Below are 26,027 nucleotides of genomic sequence, written 5' to 3'. Positions count from 1 at the left end.
CGGTTTTTAACCTTGTAGGCAAAATTTATTGTAGCCTCTCTTTAACTAATGCAGTACATAATCTTCTATTTTTTTTATATTTTAGAATATCTTAACGCCAAATGTCCCTATAAGACTGTAAAAAAGCTTAGAGACTTAAAGACAAAGGCCCTTAAGGTTAAATATCCCCCCCCCCCCAAAAAAAAAATGTGGCGGTTTTTAACCTTGTAGGCAAAATATATTGTAGCTACTCTATTACTGATACAACTAGATAATCTTCTATTTATTTCTATTTCAGAAAATCTCAACGTCAAATTTCCTTATAAGACTTTGATAAAATCTAAATACTTAAAGACAAAAGCCCTGAAAGGTTAAATATCCCCCTCCCCCCCCCCAAAAAAAAAATGTGGCGGTTTTTAACCTTGTAGGAAAAATGTATTATAGCTACTCTATAACTAATGCATCTATATAATCTTCTATTTCTTTCTATTTCAGAATATCTCAATGCCAAATTTCCTCTTAAAAGACTGTGATAAAGTCTAAATACTCAAGTGCAAAGGCCCAACCGGGTTGAAAACTCAAGATGTGGCGGTGCTGTGTGGATGTGGTTAAGTTTGTCCTCTTCTTTTGTAACCTCATAGCTTGTGTAAGTTATTCTTTTGTGTCTGTTTACTACAGTGTTATCATGTACAGGGATGAAATACAACCCAGAGATCTAAAGGGATAAGACAATGGCCGATAAATCGATGTACATCCCTGAAGGAGGACTTTACATAGCATCTGGGATGGTTTTCGGCTATTTCATTTCTAATTCAAATTTATTGGATGATGTTAGGCTTCACAAAGGGGCAATGGTCTGGTTATGATATTATTATACACTGTGATGGTAATTGCTTAAAATAACAGAAGAGGATATAAATAAGTAGGTAAGTTACCTATGTATTTTTAACATATTTCTTTTTTTTCATCATTCAAATTTGTTTTTTTTCAGCTTGGATTTTTGGCGGTTGGTGGACTGGTTGTTTACGCACTATTCAATGGAGAAGATACATTTATAGGTAGTTTTTTTTATTAAATATACCCTTGACCTTCTGCAACCTTTGTCTTTTAGTCCTAAAAATTTTAGTAGGAACATTTTCCATATTTCGCGTGTTATGCATTTCAGACACCAATGATCCTAAGTAATGATCATAAGAATTTAAAAATGACTTATTTTTTTTAATAAGATGAAAAATTGCCCTATCGTTTTGAATCTGGACATTTATAATTTATCATATGGTTGAATTGTTTTAAGGTTGTATTCTCTTAGGTCCAAATAAGTTATTGACCATCTAGACTTTTTCTATTTATTATAAACTGTCTTTTTATTCATTAATGCTTTATTTATTAGGGAAACATATAGAGCCTAGCCTCTCTACAAGTAACCCGACTGCTCTACTGTTTACTTTTATCATCATAGCACTGGTCCTACTGGCATTCTTCTCAATACTCACATGCTTAGGTAAGTTCTTTTCGTTAATTTAGACATGTCAGAATTTCAAACTTTGCAAGATGATTCATATATCAGCTAGGTACAATTTAGAAAGTGTAGCTTCTCTATAATTGTTACCAGAATGTCCGTACGTCCATTTAAAACACCATAGCACTGGTCCTTCTGGCATTCTTCTAAATACTCACCTGTGTAGACGTGATAGATTTGTCCTATCGTTTTCAAACTTTGCAGGATGATTCATACAACAGTCAGGTATAATTTAGAAAGCGTGGCAACTCTATATTTGTAAATAGAATGTCCGTACGTCCATTTAAAACACGATAGCACTGATCCTACCAAAAGAAATAACCCCTGTTCCATTCTAAAACTTCTAATTTTGTAGGATGTTGTGGAACAGCTGTAAAGTCGAGTTGCATGATTGGTTGCTTTATAGGTGACATATTTAATATTACATTTACTGATTATATTGTAATTTTCATTACTGTTAAGTATAATAGCAATTTAGGTATTCTTGGCTTATTTAAAAATTTAACGTTGGGTTTGCTGTTGAAATTTGCCGGGTTGCCAAGGGGGGGGGGGGGGGGTTTAATGCAACCATCTCGTAATCAGTGAGCAAATGGCACTTAGAATTCGAATTTTTCTGGAATTTTGCATGAGTAATCCTTGGAAGGTCTATTTTCCCTAAATTGAACAAAAAGTTGGAAAAGTAACGGCTAACGGCTGGCGGCTCAGCAGTTTAGCCATTTTTAAAACTATTTTCAAGGGAAATCATCACGAAACCTATCTCCACATAATACTCTATGCTGCTCCAAAACGTTTTCAAACGGTTCTAGCCGCTAGTTGCTGGTACTAGAAATCTAAAAATGTTTTTTTTGTATCATTTCACATGATTTAAAGCACAAATATGTTTCAAAAAGTTGATTTCTACATAACTTATGGCAGATTTGCCTTAAAAATAGCCAAAAAACGGCTAAACGGCTGAGCCGTTAGCCGTTACTTTTTCAACTTTTTGTTCGTTTTAGGGAAAATAGACCTACAAAGGATTACTCATGCAAAATTTCAGATAGAAATTCGAAATGTAAGTGCCATTTGCTCACTGATTACGAGATGGTTGCATTAAAAAAAAACCCCTTACTTCATGTTACATTATACATTTACTTACGGCTAGGCTCCTAGAGGCTTATGGGGGTGTGAGGGTTACAATCCTATTTAGGTTGCTATTTCCCCTGTCTTTGATTGGTAGGGCCGTTAATCCATTACGAAGGAAGGGGGTGGGGGTACAGGGGTTGGGGGCGTTATTTAAGCCCGCTACACTGTTCCCTTAATCAGAGAATATCAAAATCTGGTGTAACATCCAAGTAATAATAAATCCATTTCTTTCAGTGATTGAGTTTGTTATGTTTGGTGGGTCTGTGGGAGGAATGATTTATCTACATTATAACTATTCATATCCAGTTATGAATGTTACTCAAGAGGTAAGTTCTCTTATTAGACAGAGATCTAATTTTGTAGATTACAATTAGTGGTTGAAACGTTTGGACACTTAATGAACCTACCAACCAATCAAAGATATCTCAAATTGTTTAGCCAACGAATAAGAAAACGTTATTAAAAGCTTTTTGGGACTATAGTAGTGCAATAATCGGTCCATTGTCCCCAGACTGAGGGATGAAAAATAACCTAATGATGGAAAAATCATGACTATTAGTGAGATTTATTAAATAAGGCTCAAAGATTTACTTTGGGGATGATCATTTGATGTCCTCAAATAGCTAAAGAGATGGACAGATACTCTAAGTTAAAAAATAGATTTGTGACAGCAAATGTGACTACATTTCCTTTATCCAGATGAACTGTAGGAGGAACATTTGTAATTATAAATCAGCGCTGCTACTAACTATTGAATCTTTTATAGGGTTTGGCCAAATCCTTACATCTGTATGGCGATGATTCTGAGATTATGACTGCACTGTGGGACTGGCTCATTGGTTTTGCCAAGGTATGTAATCACTAAAAAAAATTAGGTTCTCCGGGGATCTTTAAGAGAATGTACGATACTCTGATGTAAACCACAAATTTCGATAAAGATTTGTAGATCGAAATTATTGATGAATAATGATTTGTTTGTAAACTTTGGAATCAGTTTAATTACATCCCAATGTACGTTCTCCTCCCCCTCCCTATGTTATTTAATCCTATACCTAGCCTTGGGGTGGTTTTAGTCTGTTTTCTGCCCTTCTCTACCCCTAAGAATATATAGAGCCCAAAAACAAGTTTGGGTTTAAGATTAGAAAAATTTGGGTTAATTTGGGTTTGAGATTAGAAAGTAATGCAAAAAATGTTTTAGATTCTGTAACCTTACTTTATCTCAGGGGTGTTAAATGTATTTTTTAATAGTTCAAAATAATGAAAATATTCCGTATTTTTAATATAACTGGAAAAAATAGGTGGGGGGGGGGGGGAAGAAAATTGACTAGGTTGAATAATGTAAAGTGTACACCCCTATTTCAGCTATAAAATCTTGTTTTTGTTTTAGTGTTGCAAAATTGGCCAGGATGACTGGACATTTTGGGAAGTTGCAAAGCTGCCAGATTCTTACAAAGTTCCTAAAGTCTGCTGTATTCCTCCTGATCTAGGTGCGTCCTTGTTTTTAAACAGAGTTCTAAAGGGATAAGACAATGGACGATAAATTGATGCACATCCCCAATAATGACACATAACATTACCTCTTCTGTAGATTAAAATTAGTGGTTGAAACGATGGACAACTCATATTGAAAAACTAACCAATTAAAGTTCAGTTAAGTCCCCAAAGTGGTTGAGCCAACGAACAAGAAAACATTATTATAAAACTTTGGGGACTAGTGTAATAAACAGCTCATTGTCCCCTCCCTCCCTTCTAACTTTTGCTTGTAAAATATAAAATATATAAATTTAGGACAAAATATATTATTAATGTGTTAAAAACATTTAGAATGTATGTACGAGCCCCGTCCTGACAATACCTTTTCTGGAGACTGTGTCAGTTTTGTTCTTCCCATTGTTACCATTCTGTTCTATGGTATTCCATCTATACTCCTACTCTCGTAAGTAACAAAATTAACCCCTTTTGCATGGTAAAATCATTGGTTGAAATGTTTGTACCTTTTCTGGAGACTGTGTCAGTTTTGTTCTTCCCATTGTTACCATTCTGTTCTATGGTATTCCATCTATACTCCTACTCTCGTAAGTAATAAAATTAACCCCTTTTGTATGGTAATTTTATTGGTTGAAATGTTTGAACGTTTTCTGGGGACTGTGTCAGTTTTTTCTTCCTATTGTTACCATTCTCAGACTGGCCAGAGTGTACGTTTTGTACGTTACGCATCGAATCTGTGTACGTTCTGGACGTTATTTTGATATGTGTACGTAACGTATTTTGAAATTTGTATTTTTGTACGTTTTACGTTTTTTTAAAAATAATAAGAATCAAATATTAGCAGAAAAGTAATTTGTATGTTTTGTACGAAAATTTTTGCAAAAAACAATAGGTGTATTATATCAAATAAATTCAATAATTTCTTCAATTTTCATAGAACAAAAATATGTAGGTAAATTATGCATATATGTTATTAGAACGTACAGTTTAAATTTATGGATTTGAAATATATGTCCTATAGATTTAGTTTAAACTATTGAACAGAAAGAGATATGCAGTTGACTAAATTCAAGTTTAAATGCATTTCATGCAACTACCCCTTTAATAGATTTTACGATAATTTTTTTCAAATTCTTTATATACTTGGGTAAATTTTCCGAGATATCATATGGTGCTCAGTTTAGGAGTAAGAAGTCTTATTTTTTGGTATCTTCAGTTTTTAAAGAATAAGAATCAAATATAAGTATAAAAGTATTTGTATATTTATTTGTATTTGTACAAAAAGTATTACAAAAATAGTATATTATCTATAATACCAAGTAGAATGATGTCTGTCCGTCTGCTTGTCCGTCTGTATATCAGAAGCTTAATATCTCAGTAACCACTGAACCTATTGGGCTCTACTCTTCATGGAATATACCTAATAGTCCTGTGATGTTTTTTTGCTATTTTCTTTGGGGGAGGGACACTTAAAGCTTTTTACTTTCTACTAGGATTAGAGGCTTCGCCCCTAGCCTCTAGAGGCTTCGTCCCCTCTTTTATAGAATCGTTTGTTGGAAATTTGTCAAAAAAAATATAAAAAAAGATTGTGATTATTTTTTTCATTTAGGCTTCGCCCCAGGGTGTGGTGGAGGTTCCCCCACCCCGCTGATTTGCATTAGTTTACAAAAATAAATTGAGGGGTGGTTGATTTTTGTTGGGGGTTGGGTTTCCCCACACTCTTAGAAAATAGCCTAATACTACCACAGGACCAGTAGATACATTCCCTGAAGATTACAACCCTATCTGTTCAGCGGTTACCAAGATCTTAAGCTTTAGACAGACAGGCATTGATTTACTTTGTATTAAAGACTAGTATTTTCTGAGATCTTTAGCAATAGACAAAATAACCCTATATCCTATTATATGTTTATCCTATAAATCCTTTTTTTCTGTAACGAAGAATCTCGCTAACTGCTGAACCGACATGATCTTTGTGAGGTTGTAGGCTATTTTCTCTGTCCTTCCATATCCCTTCAAGAACCTGTATTCAAAATGATAGAAAAATAGTCTAAAACCATCTCGGTAACTGTGTGAAGTAGTTATGAAAAACTTAAGCATCAGACAAAAAACTTACTACTTTATTAAATAGAATATACTTAGTACGTAATAACAGGATGTATGTGTCAGTTTATTTGTACCGAAGGTTCTCGCTAACCGCTAAACCGATATGGTTCTCCTTTACAGGGTAGCTTCTCATAGGTCCTGGGAGAGGGTACAACCACCCTCCCAAGAGAAATTACTCTTAGAAAAAAATCACCACCCTTCCCCTATTTTTTCTTTTTAAAATTGAAATCAGAAATGGGGGTGGTCTACTCCCCCCTCCCTCACTAAAAAATTTATTAGCGAAGCTACTCTATAATCACTTTGTCAGTCCATTATGCTATCGGAGAAAAGTGAATTTCTCAGCTCCTGTTTTTTGATTGAATAAGTTCACATTCTACATATTTTAATTGAGATTTGCCTTTTGGTTGGGGTGCTAGATCTATTCCTAGATTTTCTTTTTTTCATGGTTTTCTCGACTTCTATTTAAGATAGACGGCTGAAATTTTCAGGGAATAAATAAATTTACATTCTACATATTTTCAAAAAGTTTCTTTAAGGTTTGTCTTTTTGTTGCAGTGCTAGATCGATTCCTAGATGTATAGGTTTTTGTGATTTTCTCTACTCATATTCCTGATAGACGGTTGTAATTTTCAGGGATTGTATTAGTTTTCATTCTTAATACTTCCACTAAATTTCATTGAGATTTGCTTATTGGTTGGGGGGCTGAATTTATTCCTAGATTTTCACGTTATTATATATTTTTAAAAGGTTTTGTGATTTATTTAAATAAGTTAAATGCTTATTTTTTACGACACTACTCTATAGTTTATATAGTTCCTAGATTTCCATCCATAACTTTTGAGCTTCGCTACTTATGGATGTTGTCATGCTTGTTTCTTACTTTTTATTTTTAAATAAAAAAAATGGATTTTTGAATTCAACTCCCCCCCCCCCCTAATCAAGTTCCTCTAGAGGCCTCTAAGGGCGTAGTCGCTGGTCCTTATAATAGGATATACTTTGTACATAATAACAGGATGTCTGTTTGTTTGAACCAAAGAATCTCGCTAACCACGGAACTGATATGGTTCTCCTTAACAGGATAGCCTCTCATAGGTTTTTGGAAGTTTTATAACTTTTTTGAGGAAGAGTATCACCATCCACCCTCCTAAGAGAAATTGACTTTAGAAAAAAAACTACCTCCTCCCCTCAAAAATGAATTTTGATTGCTCACTGATTTTAAGTTAATTTTTTTCCAGATGTCTATAAATAACTTTTGAGCTTCGCTACTTATGTATGTTGTCATCCATGTTTTTTTTTATTGAATTCAACTCTCCCCTCCTCAAGTGCCCCTAGAGGCCTTTAGGAGCGTAGACGCTAGTTCTTTTAAATAGAGTAATAGGATATCTTGTGTCTGTCAGTTCGCTATGGTTCTCCTTTACAGGTAGCTGCTAGTAGACTTAAATGTATTGATAATAGGTAACTAGGAAATTATTTAACTTATTTTTATTAGGAATGTACGTTTTTGTACGTTTTTTACTTTTTTTTATGTACGTAACGTATTTTTTTTGTGTACGTTATGTACGTTTTTTATTTTTAAAATTGGCTGGCCAGTCTGCATTCTATTATATGGTATTCCATCAATCCTACTACTCTCGTAAGTAACAAATTAACCCCAATTGCATGATAATATTATTGGTTGAAATGTTTGGAACCTTTTCTGGAGACTGTGTCAGTTTTGTTCTTCCTATAGTAACCATTCTGCTTTATGGTATATCATTGTACTTTTTAACCCCATACTGTAGATTTGTACTTCTGAACCCCATACTGTAGATTTGTATTTTTTAACCCCATACTGTATATTTGTACTTTTTAACCCCATACTGTATATTTGTACTTTTTAACCCCATACTGTTTATTTGTACTTTTTAACCTTTTAGTAAATATTTGTACTTTTTAACTTTTTAGTAAAGATTTGTACTTTTTCACCTTTTAGTAAAGATTTGTACTTTTTCAACTCTTTATTTTTGATTTGTACTTTTCAAACCCTTTTGTGGTTGTTTGAACTTTTCAACCCTTTATATTCTACAAAGAGGGGAGGCGGATGTGCCACTTTTTGAAACCAAAACTAAAAGTCAAAGGAACTCAACTAAAAAAAGAGTTACAGGTCTGAGATTTTGCATGGCAGTTGCTTTATAGGGTTACAATATGGAACAGTGAAGAAACGGCGGTGCAACCGCCGAGAAATTGCAAAAAAAATTCGGCGGGAAACGGCGGTTTTCGGCGGTTGCGCCTCCGTTTCTTCACAGTTCCATATTGTACCCCTATAAAGCAACTGCCATGCAAAATCTCAGACCTGTAACTCTTTTTTTAGTCGAGTTCCTTTGTTGTCTTTTAGTTTTGGTTTCAAAAAGTGGCACATCCGCCTCCCCCCTTTGACCATGCTAAAGGGGGGGAAGGGAAATATTTTTTCCCCTTCCTTGCTGTAAAAACTAGGAGGGGAAAAAAATGTTTCAGCAGGGTAAAAAAATTAATCTTGTGCAGAATATACAATACACATTACTTTATTTCAGGTTGATTTTTGCTTTCGTTGTGACAAGTTCTTTTGAACAGCAAAGGGGCAGAAAATTGGATAACAGCAGATACGCAGATACCTCTGAATATAGTATAGGTAAGATAAGATACCTAAATAGCTAGATATTGTAGAGATAGATAGATAGAAAATTGGATAACAGCAGATACGCAGATACCTCTGAATATAGTATAGGTGAGATAGATAGATAGATACCTAGATAGCTAGATATTGTAGAGTTAGATAGATAGAAAATTGGATAACAGCAGATACCTCTGAAGATAATATAGGTAAGATAGATAGATAGACAGATACCTCTGAATAATAATATAGTATAGGTAATAGTGATGGGAATCCGGATCCGGAATCCGAATCCGGAATCCGGAATCCGCCCAATTTTCGGCCTATTTTGGAATCCGAATCCGGATCCGGAATCCGTTTTTTATAGCGGATTCCGGATTCTAAATTGGTAGGCTAAATTTACCGTCTTGAGTTTTTTCTTACAACTCCCTCTTAAATTTTTTTGTACATAACAAATTTTAATAATTACTAATGTGATGTAAATGTTTAACACTTTTAACACTTTAAACAAATCAAGGCTTCAACCAAGTAACATAGTGTTAAATTAATGAAAAAAGCTATCCCTCTGTGACGGACGGCCTTTTAAAATACTGCTAGAATCCGGAATCCGAATCCGGAATCCGCCAAAAATAAGAATCCGGAATCCGCAAGAATCCGTCACTTTTTTTGACGGATTCCTTCAGAATCCGGAATCCGAATCCGGCCCAAAAATTCGACGGATTCCCATCCCTAATAGGTAAGATAGCTAGATAGCCTTGTTTAATGTATATGAATTGCAGATAGATAGGTATAAAATTGGATAACAGCAGATACGCAGATACCTCTGAATATAGTATAGGTAAGATAGAGAGATAAATACCTAGATAGCTAGATATTGTAGAGTTAGATAGATAGAAAATTGTATAACATATACCTCTGAATATTGTATAGGTAAGATATATAGATAGATAGTTTTATTGTAGTGATAGATAGATAGAAAATTAGATAACAGATACACAGATTTAAAAATAAAAGAGCCTAAAACTATTCCGGGCTCGTTGGAGGCTATCCTATTCCTCAAGTATAGAACTCAATCGGTTCAGTGGTTTCCGATATCTTTAGGTAAAATTTGCGATAAGGCCTACTCCTCCCTCCCCTTTATATTATATGATTTTTGTGTGTAGTAAAAGATTTCGACAACCGCTGGACCGCTATGGTTCTCATTGTAGTTTAAGGCTATTTTTCTGTTTTTTCACAACTCTTTATATGCTAGGGGCCTACCTGGTAGTATTTAAACTTACATTACCTAATTATTCTAGGAGCGGACGATGACTTCCACCACGAGCCTGGGGCACCACCACCCCACCACACCCCCGCCACAGCCTATGGAGGTGGGGTGCAGCGCCCCTACGGGTCACCCCCCGCCAGCACTGCCTATGAGAACCCCCCATTCAACCCTGACTACCAGGCTTTCGAGGTCGAGCTCAGCAATTACAGGTAGGAGACTAGACAGGGATCTAAAGGGATAAGACAATGGCCGATGAATTGATGTACTGTACATCCCAAATGATGATACATAAAATTATCCCTTATGTAGATTACAATTAGTGGACACTTAACTAAATGAACCAACCAACCAAAATTCAGTAAAAGTCCCAAAGGTTGTTAGGTCAACGAATAAGAAAACGTCATTACAAGATTTTGGTTACTAAATAAACAGCCCAATGAATGAAATACAGACTTTCACGATAAAGTAGGTGAATAATTGTTTCGATGAAAAATGATTAAAAAACAAGTTTTGCAAAAAAAAACCGTAAATTTTTATTTATTTTTAGTCGCGTAGAGAATTATCCTGTCGGCACAATACCTCCCCCTGATCATTCTAAACCATTGCTACATAAAGCACCCCCAAGGTAAAATAGATAGATAGATTTGAGATTCATAGATAGATAGATACTGATAGATAGTTACAATACCTACCCCTGATCATTCTAAACCATTGCTACATAAAGCACCCCCAAGGTATAGTAATATACATATAGAAATTTAGTTTGTAGATGATTCAAAATAGTTTTTACACAAATATGATTGCATATTTTACAAGAAAATTATTTCCAACCCTTGATGTTTTAAAAACTACAAGGTAAAATACTGAAATTAGGTATATGCCTTATAAATAAAGTTTTAACCATTGAACACTAACAGGAAAAAATATGCGGTTAACTAAATTTAAGTTCAACTGCATTTCGTGCAACTACCCCTTTAAATAAAATCTACCTCTGTTTTAGTTACCAAGAGGCTGTACGTTATTCTGATGTGAGACTTTCCTACCATCATCAAGATCCATATTAACCTATCCTACCATTATCAAGATCCATATTAACCTATCCTACCATCAACAAGATCCATTTTAACCTATCCTAACTTGAGGTTAAGATCCATATTAAAGTGATTCTTAATTGATTGATAGCGAGATTGAAAGAAAGGAAGAGAAAGTTCAGTAAATAGTTTTTTTATCGCATCGTATTATAGACAGCTTTCCGCGGATATTAAAATGAAAAATTAAAAGACTTAAACCAGTCCCATGGCTAACAAAACTGGTACTAATTTTATGATTTGTATTTTGATATTCGTAGAAAATTGTGTGTAATACGATGCTATACATGAGTTTTTACTAGGGTTGAGATCCGGTTCTAATCCAGCGGATATTAATCGGTTTCAAAGCCATACTGGAAAGTAGCTTATATAAGTTCATTCTCACAAAATCAAATGGGACACTTACAAACTTAGATATTTGAGTAGGTAAATTTGGTGCCAAATTTTAGGTCCCACACCAAACGCAGGAGTACCAAACGTCGGAGTGGACACTTAACCTAACCTACATATTTTAAAGCATCTAATAGGTTAAAATGCCTAACCCCTGCAGCCCCGGGGGTTCTTTAACCTAACCTGTATATAATAAAATAATTAATCAATTTAATATTTTAGACACTCCTGCGTTTGTCCACTACGACGTTAGTCACTCCAGCGTTTGTTCTGGAACCTTTTATAATACATATTTTCATTAAATTTTTTTTCAATCCTCTGTTTTGGTTAAAATATTAATTGAAGTGAAAAAAATGATTAAAGTTAGAAATAGCGTATTTGCCTTAATAATGAAGCTTATACCCACTGTCAGAAATTAAATAATAGTGCTAAATGTAGTGAAATAGGCCCTAATTATAATTATTAGGCCTTTTATGTCAAATATGTAGGCCTATTTGAAAAAGGCCCTAGATCTGAAATATAAAAATGTGTTATCTGTAATTAATCAGTGTGTACAAAGTTATAAAGTGATTTATGATCAAGTCATATGTTGTTGGGGAAGGTCGAAAAATCTACAGTTTAATAGTATATTTTTCAGGGATCTAAAGGGATAAGACAATTGCCGATAAATTAATGTACATCACCAATGATGATACACTAAATTCTCTCTTACGTAGATTACAATTATTGGTTGACATTCAACTTAATGAATCTTCCAATCAAAATTCATTAAGAGTTTCCAAAGTTGGTAAAGCAACGAATAAGAAAACGTTATTAAAAACTTTGGGGACTAGTGTAATAAACAGTCCATTGTCTTCCTTTCTTCCTGGAATTAATTACATATTATAACTTTTTTACTTTTTTGTAGGTGATTGGTATAGAACTATGGTTTCAAATCGGTTTGTGTCCCTTAAAAAGAAAGTAGAGTTGAAAACTTCTTGACTACCTTTCCCCTTATATATGTTCTTGTTCATTAAATGAAAAAAATTTAAAATATTGTGTAAAGTGTCGTGTTTCGTTATTTTAACTCACTATGTTATTGTACAACAATATGAAATGTTATTTTATTGGCATTATATCAGTCAATAAGCTACCTAGTATAGTAATATACACAATATAGTACACATTATTTTATTGCAAATGATAAAAATTTGTATCATGAAAAGAAAACGAAGTAGCGAGTTTCGTCGTATTTTCACAGTAGCTTTTCATCTATTTCTAGCCCCTGTGGGCTTTAACCCTGCGGGGCAATCATTATCACATTAACTTAAAGAAAAGAGGGTAGAGTTTTTTTTCACTATCTAATTCAAAATTATATTTGTAATTTTGACAAAAATGGTTAAAAAATGCCTCACACCCTTTTTAATCCATACAGAAAAAATTTCAAGTAGGTAAACAAAAATCAATCTCTCTGTAGCTTAAATGCTACCTAGTATTAACAAAATCTCAAAAAATACAACTTTTATAATTGCCAAAAATGCTTTACTGATCCTAAATGTGTTCTTTAATATTGTAATCATTTTAGATATAGTTAAATTAATATGAGTTTAGTCTTAATTATTAAGTGATGATTATAAAAAGTAAAATGTAATTTTAAAACAATAAGATGAATCTACTTACAATGAAATGATTGAATTCTCTTTTTATAAATCTAACTAGTTTGTTACCTATTAAATAATCAAAATTTATTATTATCGTTTTCTCTTTATAACTAATCTGATTTTTATTTGTTTATTTTTTAATTATATTTGTTATAAAAAGAAATCAAAAAAATCCTATGTTAATTAAATTGAATATTGTATTATCATTACTTTTAAGTCTTCCGTTTATTTGTATTTCAAGTATATTTTAGTTATTTTAGTTATTTTTAAATGTTTTAAAGAGAGGTTAGCAAAGAGCGTTATTCTTTTAAACTGAATCATTGTAGATACACCAAATTTCTATTTAAGCTTTTTTAAAGATTTAAAAAGACATCTTCTGCTTTATTTTGAAAAAAAGGTACTTTCCCCTAAAGGGTCAAACGAGCACAGAATCTTCCCCCTTTTAAAAAAAATGAAAATAGGGAATGGAGGTTTTTTTTTTGGGGGGGGGGGGGGTTGAGAGTTTAACATTACCTGACCTAAAGGGAAAGAAAGGCCAAAACCATCCCCCCCCCCCCTCCTGTCCTTAATGTTCATATTATTAAAAATATGGGAAGGTAGGTATCTGTGGAAGACTAGGTACCTTCAGGGGAAAACGCCCAAAAATTACATTTTTACATGAATACGTAACATATTATATACTATTAATTTATTCATATACAATTAAACTCATTTAAGGTACAACTGCAAGCCAAAGCAAAATATATCAATAAACAATCTGATTATTGTATTTTGTTCTACAATTTAAAATTATATACAAATTATAATTATCTCTCTTTTAAAGCAATACAGATATTGTCTAGGATTTATTACATTGCAAAAGATAATTTCTATAAAAAATATCTAATTTTCCTTAGCGATTAGAACGATGAACCTTAAGAAACAATTTTACAAATATAACTTAAATGAAATAAAGGATATAAAATGAGCTAAAACATTGAATATTATTAAGTTTGTATGTGATTTTTTCTTTTAATATTTTGATTTTTCTCTTGACGACGTCTTGGGAACATAAATTTTTCATTGTTTTTTGTTTTTCTGATTTTGTATGATGTACAACTGTTTCAAATGTTTTTCAGGAAAAAATTATGATTTCAAAATGGAGAATTGAATAGAATTATAAGATTCTGTACAGAGTATAGGTAGGTATTTAAGAAATATGTCAAGGATGACGACATCTACAAAAGAACACTAAGAAATGTACCTAGAGTAATAAAGCATTCAATATTAAACTTAATATTAATAAATAGGGTAGTGCGGGGTTATTCCGGTCAATTTTTTGCTTCAACTTAAAAAAAAACATACTTCCCAAACACTTTTTCCGGTTTTTAAAAGTGCAAATGAACGATATGGCAATAACGAAGAAGCCTGTCTTGGTCCCGTTAAGATCTTGCAACTAGAAGTCGGTCAAAAATCGGTTTTAAGGGCGGCGGTTGGCCTATACCGGAATAACCCCACCGGTGGGGCTATTTCGGTCAGTTGACTTTGGGGGGGTGGAACTCCCCCTTAAAATATTTTTTTTTAACATTTTAAACTATGAGTAGAAAGCTGAGGTCATTAGCTTTTAACGGTACTAGTCGCATGCAGATCAGACAATTTTTTGACCACATTTTGCCCATTTTAAAAAAGTCGGTAAAATCGCAAAAAAAAACATCGATTTTTTTCATGCAAACTTTTTTTAAAAAATCATACTTTTTATTATATGATTAGGTTTTTTAAGCTTTATACATAAATTAGAGGCAATTTCTGATTCGCAGGTCTTGGAATTTCTTGAAAAAAGTGATTTTTTCCCAAAAAATTTTTAATTTTAAAAATCCTGCCAGTTATGACAGCAGTTTTTTATACATTTTTTCTTGTCTCAAATTGGCTAGGATTGACCTACAAGGGTGGTTAAGGTGTCTAAAGATGCAAAATTACATGCCTGACAATTAACTCGAAATGATGTGGGGTCTAACTCTAATATTTCAACACATTTTATGCAACAGGAATTTTGAAAATGCAAAATCTTGAATATGTACTCTAAATCTTGGAGATAGAACCCATATCCTGGGGAGTTTTTGTTAGGTCATGCAAAGAGCTTTCTATAGACACCTTAAACACCTTTCTAGCTTAATCCTAGCCGATTTGACATAAAAAATCCAAACCGCGCAAAAATCGCGAACACCCTCTTATACGAAAAAGATGCAAGGGTTTCATATGGAATTTTAAATCTTCTAGCGGTCTTTCTAATAGACATACCCCTTCTTACATGAGCCAATGCAGCTGATACATCTTCAGGCAAATATTTAAGGCATTCCTTTGGGTGATATACTCTTCCCATTACTATAAAAATGTGTCTGAAAAATTTTTAATGTCTTTACAAATTGAAAAGCTTAGGCAACAAAACATGACATAATACAAGCAGTAAAATGACTAGTAATGTACATCACACAACAGGCAAGGCAATGATTAAAGCTTAGGTCATGCATTTAGGTTGTTTATGCTTCCAGATCACCTAAATTAAACATTAGGGTATTATACAGTTATAAATACAGTAATAAAAAAAGTAAAAAAAGTGACCGGAATAGACCCTTTTTTTGAGACGAAAAAAAAATTATGAAAAAATCAAGTTAGAACAAAGCCTCCAATTGCAAACGATAAATGAATGCCATATCTTTCATTTTACAAAAACCCGGGGGTCAATAGGACTTACCATTTTTTCACAATTTTAGATTGAACATGGCCTATTTTGAAAAATTGTTTTGCAAATTTTTTGCAACTTTTTGAGGGCAAAAAAATCATAGAAGGAGTGATCTGACAAAAATTTGCTGAAGTAAGAAATGAAAGTATAAGCAATAAACTACAACTTTGCTTTTCTGAAGATCTCTCGCAAACGTTTAGAACACCGTTAAAAAACGGCTTTAAAAAAGTTGGTCGAGTGACCGGAATTAGACCCCCAACAAAAGTTAAATAAAATTGTTCCAAAAAAGCAAAAAAATTCTTAATCTTTTAAGATGGATGTACAGACTATCTAGTAATAATCATAGAGTTGCTACGCTTTCCAAATTACACTTTGAAATTAATGGGATTATTTTAACATACCTAAATTGATGATAAGAGCAAAGATACTAACGGACGGGTCGTCTCCAATGTAGACTGCAATCGAAAATATTTTTTATGTTTTTTAGGATTATTTTGACACCAATAGTTCTCAAAAAATATCAAAATGCAAGAAGAAAATATCAACTACAGGTTTAATTTAGATTTTTACAAATGTTTGTGAACAGTTATTGTTTTGACGATATGTATAGATAGCAAAGATCTAGAGGGATAAGACAACGGCCGATAAATTGATGTACATCTCCAATTAACCTTTCTGTAAGTTACTATTAGTGGTTAAAACTTTAAAATACTCAACTTAACAAACCAACCAGTCTAAAATCAATAAAAGTACCCAATTTGTTAGCCTACGAATAACAAATTTTATAATTTGGGTATAATTCTTTAGGGACAAGTAGAATAAATAGCTCAATGTCCCTCCCAGGTAGAGTCGTATCTTTTAAAACATCCAATGAAATGATAGATTTTAAATAAGACAATAAAGATTAAATATTTTCCAGTCTCTAATGATGATAAACAAAATAACCCCTTCTTAAGATAAAGATTTGGACACTACTAGCTGAACCCAACCAATCAAGCTAATGATTTCTTTAAAGTAACAAAAGATTTTAAGTAAACGAATTAGAGAATGTTTTTGTAAATGTAATCCATTTGCTAGGCACTAAACTATTTATAAATGGTAAAGGGAACTATCCACGAACGAGAGCACATGATTCTAAGTACCTTCCAGCATTGATCCTAAGTATTTTCTTTCAGAATATAATAGGTCACCATATATCATTGATGTATTGATGAGAAAATTTATGTTTCACCATGTTTTTTTTTTTAAGTATTTTAATTGATTTTGAAAACTTTTATGAAGCTAATTCTTTTAATAAAATGGATATATGATGATACATATGCGAATACTCGTGTTATATAGATTGTAAATTAATCCATATTAGCATTAATTTAAACATACATATGAGATTATGATATAGTAAATGTGCTTTTAACTTTTTTTATTTTTATCATTTGACAACATAGATAATTAAAGACACCCCGAACAATGCAAAACGTTTGATAAAATTTTGACAAAAAATGCTGGACATTTTTTTACTTTTCTTCAACTTGAAGTGGTGAAATACAAATTTTCTCGTCAATATATTAATTGATAGTGACCTATCATATTCTGAAAGAAAATACTTAGGATCAATGCCAGAAGGTACTTAGAATCACGTGCTCTTGTTCGTGGATAGTCCCCTTTTAAATGACTTTTTGTGGCATTTAGAACCATATACCTACCAACTATAACTTTAACTTTAGCCTGTTGTTAAAACTAATCAAAAATCTGTTTATTTACTAGGTACCTATTCTAAAATTATATTAATTAAAGGTACCTAGCTAACAGAATTATTTATTTTAGCTACCTAGCAGGAGGAGCGGTGGTCCTTCTTGTGGCTTTCAATCTTGGAGTCATAGGAAAAACTTCTTTACTTAGATAGTTAGATTATTCAGGGGTTCAAGTCATTTTCAAATTTTGAGGCTGCACTTGAAAAAAAAGTTTATTTACCTCTAGCAGATGTGTATATTTTTCCGTATTTTGCCATATAAATTGGCGAAAGAAAGAGAGAGTGCAAGGGACAAGAGGGAAAGAAATTTATTTTTCATGAAAACTAATTTTAATATACGTAAGATTAATCAATTCTCACCTGGTTTAGGTACAGGTAGATTTCTGTCCAAGCCTTCACGAGTTTGGGGCGGGCGCTGCCTGGCCGCGGCTGCGCACCTGGCCCACCTCCAGTCCTGGATAACTTTAAGATCAGACACACCCAGAAGCACTAAGCCCGGACCATTATTTAATCTGAAGAGACATGACTTTGTAATGTTCATGAAATAGATCACTGTGTAATATTCATCACAAAGATCATTTAAATAGCTAACAATATTGACAATCACAGTAGTATTAAAATCTTCATAAAACACTTCTCCAGCTGGATATAGCTTGTCGTTGGAATTGTCTAAAACAAATAAAACACATAAAACTTATGTCACGTGATTCCTCTTTCTCTTCTCCTCCTTTATTTTTCACTAAAACCTTTTTTGTTAGCTATATTATAGTCATGTCTCTTTTTGGTCCTACGGGCATGAGTGTGTGCTTGGCTTGGATTATGGACGGCTTCAAGTACTGTTTCCATGGGATATACTCGTCCTTGTTCTATTTTTTGAAATTCTACATGATTTTCATGGATATTTTCAAGCACACTTTCAAGGTTCTGAACCTTATCACACTGTATTTTTTGAGGGCTCCAACTTATTGGTGATGAACTTTGTAATAATTTGGTACAATCAAACTCAGATTCAGATTCACTACTAGTCACGACAGAAATATAATCAAGAAGATATGGATCTGTTTCTGACCTTTTCTTTAGTTTCTGTGTTGGTGTTTCTTCTTCAGTACAAGAAAGAAATTCTGAATCATCAAACGTTAGAGCATCTTTGTTATTTTCATGATATTCATCGATTGATAAATTCATAGCTTCATAGTTGGGTAAAAAACTACTTAGATTTTGATTTGATTTATTGAAATCTTTTAAATCATACTCTCCTTCCAATTCGATTAAATTGAGCCACTCCTGTTGATTCCATCCATATAAACATATGTTTTTTTTACAATTAATTGCATTGATATTATGGCTATCCTTCATTTTTTTCAATTTATGTGACAAAGCTAAAACTTCAGCATCTGTAAAACCCTGGCATTGCTCAATATCATCATCTGAATCATAATCTACATCAGCTTCTAAGTTTTTAATAATTGCTTCAAGTTTATTTTTTTTTAACTCCTGCCTTTGAATATTTTCTGCAACAATGTCTTCATAATTTTCGATATTTTCAACAGTTTTGTTTAACACTTCACCCCTTTTAATAGCTTGATTTACCTCCTCTGTAGAGAAGCCACACAACCTTTCATCACTTTCATCCACAATTACATCCTGAGGTAAAGGTTTAAGAAAATCTGGATACAAAACTTTAGGCCTACCTCTGTTATTTGTAGCAGGACAACTTTTTTCCATGGATTCAATAGTTTTTTTTATCTTGTCTCTCTTCTCCAAACTTAAATCTTCGTGGAAACCATGGAAAGAATCTAAATCATCATCGTCAGCAGCAACAGTTTTAGAATTTATATTCATTGGGGCAAGAATCACTTCAGACAATTTTACCAAATAATCTTTGTTTCGGAATTGTTTTTGACTTTTTCTTAATAAAAGGAAGGTTTCGTGATTTTTGGAATATTTTTTTATTACTATATATTCTTCTCTGGCCCGTGATTTTGAAAGGTCATTTTTTAAAAATATGAGGTCACCAACATTGACATTCTCCACTACTTTGTTTAATTTTAAACTGTCTTTTAAAGCAATCTTTTCATTGGCTAATGTTCTGCGTTCAAATTGGGCTAAACTTTCATGTGAATCATCAATTGAAATTGGTTTATGATCATGGATAGAACGTTTGAGTAAAACTTCTTTAGGGGCCAAACCATTAGATCTAATTCTTGAATTAATAATGGATGTAATAATCGCCAGTTCAGAGTCATTCAATAAATCGCCATTAGGTTTGAAACGAAGCCATTCTTTTCTGATTTCTTTAATTGTATTTTCCGCCACCGGATTTTTTTGACGATTATTTATTCTGCCAATATCTAAAGAAATTTTTAGCTTACCAAGAAATTTTGATTTGCCGTCCGCCAGTGCTTGGAAACCTGTTGCTGCATCCACTTGAACAATACATCCAGTATCTGGAACATAGTCAGAAATCAAGGAAATTAAAGCTGCTTCTAGATTCTCGGCTGTTTCATCTGAAATTATTTTAGTTAGAGTAAACTGTGATAATTTCTCTCTACATACAAGTATTTTCTGACCTTTTTCAATCATAACATCTGCTGAAAAATGCTTTCCAAAACATTCTGTTGGTGAAGTAGAAAATTCTCGTATTTCTTTTGGCAAGGTTTTCAATCTGATACAAATGTTACAATTTGCGGAAATTTCATTAATAATTGTTGGCAACCCTGGACAATAAAATTGTCTTGACATTATTTTATTTAGTTGATAAGATGAAGGATGATTCAACTTTAAATGTAGAGATTGTACTAATGATGAACAATATGCGACTGGTACAGATATAGCATTGTAATTGATATCATGAATTAAATCTGGCTGTTTAACTTGTATAAGACCATCTTTTGCAACAAATAATAAACCTCTTTTAAACAGATTGTGTAGAAGTTTCACAGATTTATCTTTCGACTTTTTTTCCGGGGCCTGTCCAGTAGTTATCAATTTATAAAGTATGATATGTGTTGGATCCTTTTTCTGTAAATCTAGCCACGCAGATCTTTGATGTAACGGCGCAGATTCAATGTCCGTAATTTTGAAAATATCATGGGTGTCAACTTCTTTTTTGATAAAACCGCAAATTTGACATTTTGTGTCACTACATTCTGTGGGATGTCTCGAATTATAATCTGCTGCTGGAGTTTTATTGCCAGGGATATGTGTGATGTGGACGTTATTTTCACACAATGTAGAAATAAAAGAAGCTACACGGGATGAAGATGAAATTTTTCCCAATTGAATAGCATTCCAGGCATGTACAGTTACCAGATTATCAGTAAAAATGGTCGTAATGTTTTTGTTTTCCCTTATAAACGGCTGAAAATGTTGAATCAAGAGTTTGATAGCCAAACATTCCTTTTCACATGGTGTCCACTTACTTTGGGCCCCTTTCAGACGACATGAAAATTCTCCCCCATTAAGAGAAATTTTCTTACCTTGTACACACCTCTGGATAACCAATCTTCCTCCAACTGCGTCACAATCTTGGCTCCAATCTGAGAAAATCTGTAAGCTGTCTGTCGGCCTAGGAAAACAAATGGGTTTAGCTGTTGAAATTGACAATTTTGCAGAATCAAATTTTTTTAACAGTTCAGGAGACCATTCAATTCTATCTCTAGAATTTTTTCCACCAACCATTTTCTCAAAACACTGTAAAACAGAAGCATGATTAGGGATTGTTTTGGAAATCTGTCTGTAAGAACCCAACCATCCCCTCATTTTTTTTACCGTCGAGGGGGGTTCTGCCAAAGAGAGGGGAGAAAGAACATGTTCAGTGGGAAACCATTCATTGTCAATTTTCTTCCATCCCAAAATGACTGTTGTTTTTGGACAAATGACTACTTTAGAAGGTTTAAAAGTAAGACCTGCTTTTCTCGCTCTTGTTAAGACTTCTTTTAGGTGTCCATTCAATTCCGCTAAAGAGTTACCAAGAATATATACCTGGTCTGCTATCCGCGTGCATTTTTTTTCCTTGATCATATCCCCATAAATCCGTGCCAAAATTTCTGAGCCCCATTCTGCAGAGTTCCGAAGGCCCTGGGGCAACACAGTGTATACTCTCAGACCACCATATGGATGCATAACCGCCAATTTTTCCGAATCCTCCCGCGGAATGGCCATTTGCCAATAATAACTAGAAAAGTCTAATTCAATATGAAAATTACTAGAGGCTAAATCTTTCATTGCATCTGCAACCGTTGGCATAACACAGGGAAGTTGAAGTATTTTATTTTGTATGCTTCTAAAATCTGTAACTAGTCGAAAAGTGCCATTTTCTTTGGGGACCAACAAACATGGATGAATATGTGTGGGAATAACGCCAATATTTTCAGGTTTTACAAGAACACCCCATTTTTCCATTTTATCCATTAAATCAGCTAAAATACGAAGTTTTTCATCTGGATAATTAGGAATTCTTGGTTTAATAGATGGAGGTAATGTACCTGTGAGTGTGAGGGAACATGTGACTTGTCCATAGGCTCCATTGTATCTGCCAGGTACATCTGTTATAATATCTGTAAAATTGGATAAAACATTTTTAAAAACAGATTTCCATTCTTTGGTTAAAATATTATCTGGATCAATCTTAACATTTTCAAAGCTAGAAACATCTTCAGAAAATGATGGAGAGTATTCAAATTGCTTCATGGAATCATTATTTATATCATAAATTTTACGCAGACTTGTAAAAAACAATGGTGTTTCTTCATCCATATTAACGGCAAAATTATTTTTGTTTGTAAGCATAACTCTCACATTTTTGACATCATAAATTGCTGGATGAGGAAAAGATGATTGTTCATTGGGCTCAACGACTATTTGTTTACAATCTTTGAATTCAGAAGGAACATTAACAAATAACATTTGATTTGGATAAACAGTTGCTTTAGTAGAAATATTATTTACACAAGATATTGAATTGCTACTATTACTAGAATAAGGTACAATATTTTCTTTACAATCCAAGCCGATTGAAGTTGCCTGTTGAAGTGTAGGATGTGTTGTAATGTTGTTGTGGATTTTGGCTGGTTCTCCAATGATGACGTCAACACCTAAGTCTTTAACCACTAGACACTGGCCAAGGTTCCATTCAGTATTGTGACCAGTAACTGTAGGTACAACCAAATTTACATCATTAGTTGTTTCACCAATAATGGGAAGATTTTGTGAACCAGCAGCTTTAGCATTCTCTACACTTCTAGATAAAGGAATATTTAAATTAGTTTGGATTTTGTCATTTATGGCAGAAATTTCGCTACCTTCATCAATTATGGCGGACACTTCTTTATCATTAATATAGGCTTGTAAAGTAGGAGATTTAGATTTCCAAATTTGTATCATATTACTACTTTGCTCTAATTGTAAAGAAACATTACCTTCATCCACAGGAGGTTGTTCTTCCTCCACAGGATCCTCATGGTGTTCATCCTCATGTTCCTCGTCCAGGTGATGTTCTTCAAGTTTTAACAACCTTAACACAGACCGTTTCCGTGGACATTGGGATGGAAAATGGGCGTAATCAACATTTAAATGAAGTTCTTTAGCAAGGTAGTTGCAGCCAGGGCAAAATTTGTTTACACTAGGACGGCCATTGTAACCACGGCCTCTGGCCCTAGAGAAGCCTCTGCCTCGGGTAGTGCCTCTGGGGGAATAATTGCCCTCCCACTGCATATTTCTTACTTGTGTTTCAGACTCATTTTTACTATAACCATGTCTACGCAACCACTCATCAACGTTCTTACTAATATCATGCACTAAAGTGTGCAACTGCTGACCATTTTTTAATTCTTTTGACTTCTCCAGTTTGACAATGTTAACAAGATTTGGATTAATTTTGTTTAACCAATTCATCGCAATCAAATTTTTATGGGAATGGGTAATAATTTCAGAACATGTAATGACTTCACCCTCTACAGTATCACCTGATTTAACTTGATGTTGTTCAGCATGGTAGAGCAGTCTGTAATAAAGATCTATATATCTTTCTTCTTTCTCCAGGCTAATAGAATTAAAATCTAGAAATGTTGACGGTGAAGGATCCACATCATAATGACGCCAGATTAGCCTGAATACATCATCAATACATTTAGTTTGTTTAGTTATTTGTGTTGTAATATATGGGCCAGGTAAAAACCCAGAAATAGTGTCTAATAAAGACTCAAGACTGTCTGCCTTGACATCAGCCTCGTCCCCTGTGAAACCAAAATTAGGTACTAACGGATTCCATGTAGCTGTCCTCGAAAAAAACTCTTTCAAGGACTCATCCCTTCGAAAATAATTTCTGACATGGCTCTTCCAATGTGTAAGGGTGTCCAAAGTTTCTCGGTTTGATAATTGACGGGGATAGGGAACCTTAGCAGCCATTTTAAGGGTTTGGGTCGTTCCAGCTGTCACCACGTAAGATTAATCAATTCTCACCTGGTTTAGGTACAGGTAGATTTCTGTCCAAGCCTCCACGAGTTTGGGGCGGGCGCTGCCTGGCCGCGGCTGCGCACCTGGCCCACCTCCAGTCCTGGATAACTTTAAGATCAGACACACCCAGAAGCACTAAGCCCGGACCATTATTTAATCTGAAGAGACATGACTTTGTAATGTTCATGAAATAGATCACTGTGTAATATTCATCACAAAGATCATTTAAATAGCTAACAATATTGACAATCACAGTAGTATTAAAATCTTCATAAAACACTTCTCCAGCTGGATATAGCTTGTCGTTGGAATTGTCTAAAACAAATAAAACACATAAAACTTATGTCACGATAACTAAAGTAATTCTTAATTGTTGTAAAACTATTTCTAACATTTATAAAGATTAATTTAATATTTTTAACTATTTACAAAGAAGTACATCAAGCTTTTATGAAAGAATTCCTAATAATTTAATTATGAAGCCATAGTAAAGAATGTTTAACTTGGCAACAGGAATGATCAGATTATTAGTGCTGGCTGTTTTGTTCATTCTCTCTGCTATTGTAGCCTTTCTTCTCGCTCTGTACTCGGGCAGGTAAAGTATTTAAATCTGTTGGATCAACTGTTCAGTAGTTTTGGCAAAGGGGGGTGGGGGCGGGAGTACTCGATTATAAGCAGAGCAGAGCTATAGGAAGCTAACTTCCCACTTTTACTATAAAGCTTCTTCCACGGTGGAGGAATTATGCAGTTAAGTTTGAAATTAGCTCTTGTCTAGTAACCCCCCGTCCCCCCTCCCTTCCAAAAACTACTTAATAGCACATCCCCCTTTATTAATAGGGTCAATGGCTAATAAACTAAATTGCATCTTCCTTATTTTCTCTCAAATTTACAAGGCATATACGGTAGATATTATCATCCAAGAATTGGACAGAAAAATCTACTTCTTTTGTCCTATATTTTAAAATCTAAGATTATATAAAAAAATCATACATACCTACGTTCTTCTATTATTTTTCAATAAATAGAAAATACAAAAGTGTTTATTTTGATGATTATTATCAGGGTTGATGAAAGTATGAAATGCACAAGAATTCAAGTATTAAGGTAAGTTTTGTTTTGCAATTTGTTTGAATTAATGTTATTTTATTATAGTCATAAGTCTGGCATGTTATAACATATATTTCGTGTGTACTTACCTAAATTATAAATTGCTATTGTAGACCAAGCTTAAATCTACGACCCTTGGAGCCACCTAACAAGAAACCAAGCACACAACTAACAGGTATTTGCTATTCAAGACATGTTCATTTAGATTTTTTCTTTAAAATTTTAGTTTGGGGCTTTTTTTCATGATAAATCTTGTATAGAAATGTTCAAAAATTTATCTAATTTCTAAAGGGATAGTATTTGGGATCAGGGATAAAAGGATGGGACAATAGATCTAAAATTAATTTTCTTGGCTGTCTTGGACTTTGGGTACTGGAACTAAGGCAACTTTTCTTATTTTGACCAAAATAAACAACATGCGCAGTGTCTAATATATTTTGAATATAGGTTCTGAAGCAGTTGACGCACCCTTAGTAGAAATAGTTGATTATGTGATACGAGATTATGTTTTGTCCTGGTATAACAAGATTGCATCTTCTGATAAGGTATGTAAAAAAAATATTAGAATATTTTGTTAGTTATTAATGCTTAGCTTCGTCCTAGTGTCTTTGAATTCAAATTGGACATAAAATTGACCTGAAACAATCCCAAGACTTACATAGATTTAGAAGGAAAAAAACCATATCAAGGGTTAATTAAAGTTTTCTCAAGATAAAGAACTTTATCAGCAAAGTGGGATTGTATCAGACAGACACAAAAAACTTACT

At 33.4% G+C, this 26,027-nt stretch overlaps 3 protein-coding genes and 1 long non-coding RNA gene across 7 annotated transcripts in view; 3 read left to right on the top strand and 1 right to left on the bottom strand.

Annotated features, from left to right (window-relative positions):
* Window positions 1–562: 562 nt before the first annotated feature.
* Window positions 563–4,560, top strand: LOC145324613 (leukocyte surface antigen CD53-like). The gene is made up of 8 exons (XM_080167195.1): window positions 563–625; window positions 971–1,037; window positions 1,370–1,480; window positions 1,854–1,904; window positions 2,855–2,946; window positions 3,387–3,470; window positions 4,008–4,107; window positions 4,445–4,560. The coding sequence occupies exons 1-8, from the start codon at window positions 563–565 to the stop codon at window positions 4,558–4,560; spliced, it is 684 nt and encodes a 227-aa protein (XP_080023321.1).
* A 51-nt stretch (window positions 4,561–4,611) lies between these two features.
* Window positions 4,612–10,184, top strand: LOC145323960 (uncharacterized). The gene is made up of 3 exons (XR_013881151.1): window positions 4,612–4,695; window positions 8,764–8,861; window positions 10,142–10,184. It is a non-coding gene; the product is annotated as an uncharacterized LOC145323960 (long non-coding RNA).
* A 959-nt stretch (window positions 10,185–11,143) lies between these two features.
* LOC145323958 (sorting nexin-13-like) overlaps window positions 11,144–26,027 on the top strand; it is a 79,361-nt gene continuing 64,477 nt past the window's right edge. For all 4 annotated transcript variants that reach the window (XR_013881150.1, XR_013881149.1, XM_080166572.1 and 1 more), the window contains exons 1-7: window positions 11,144–14,409; window positions 16,435–16,498; window positions 17,772–17,830; window positions 24,670–24,748; window positions 25,216–25,257; window positions 25,374–25,435; window positions 25,708–25,805. Coding sequence is in view for 2 of the 4 variants with exons in the window: in XM_080166572.1 (XP_080022698.1) it covers window positions 16,473–16,498; window positions 17,772–17,830; window positions 24,670–24,748; window positions 25,216–25,257; window positions 25,374–25,435; window positions 25,708–25,805 (366 nt within the window). In the remaining 2 variants the exon portion in view is untranslated. The remainder of the gene's footprint in view (window positions 14,410–16,434; window positions 16,499–17,771; window positions 17,831–24,669; window positions 24,749–25,215; window positions 25,258–25,373; window positions 25,436–25,707; window positions 25,806–26,027) is intronic.
* Window positions 22,321–24,105, bottom strand: LOC145324048 (uncharacterized). The gene is made up of 2 exons (XM_080166676.1): window positions 23,118–24,105; window positions 22,321–22,939 (listed from the first exon to the last, which is right to left on the bottom strand). The coding sequence occupies exons 1-2, from the start codon at window positions 24,103–24,105 to the stop codon at window positions 22,932–22,934; spliced, it is 996 nt and encodes a 331-aa protein (XP_080022802.1). The 3' UTR covers window positions 22,321–22,931.

The sequence above is a fragment of the Acartia tonsa genome, chromosome 7 (genome assembly GCF_053477335.1).
Source record: "Acartia tonsa isolate MP-2025a chromosome 7, ASM5347733v1, whole genome shotgun sequence".
Classification (NCBI taxonomy): domain Eukaryota; kingdom Metazoa; phylum Arthropoda; class Copepoda; order Calanoida; family Acartiidae; genus Acartia; species Acartia tonsa.
Note: the sequence above shows the minus strand (reverse complement) of the source record. Positions and strands in the feature narration are given on the sequence as shown.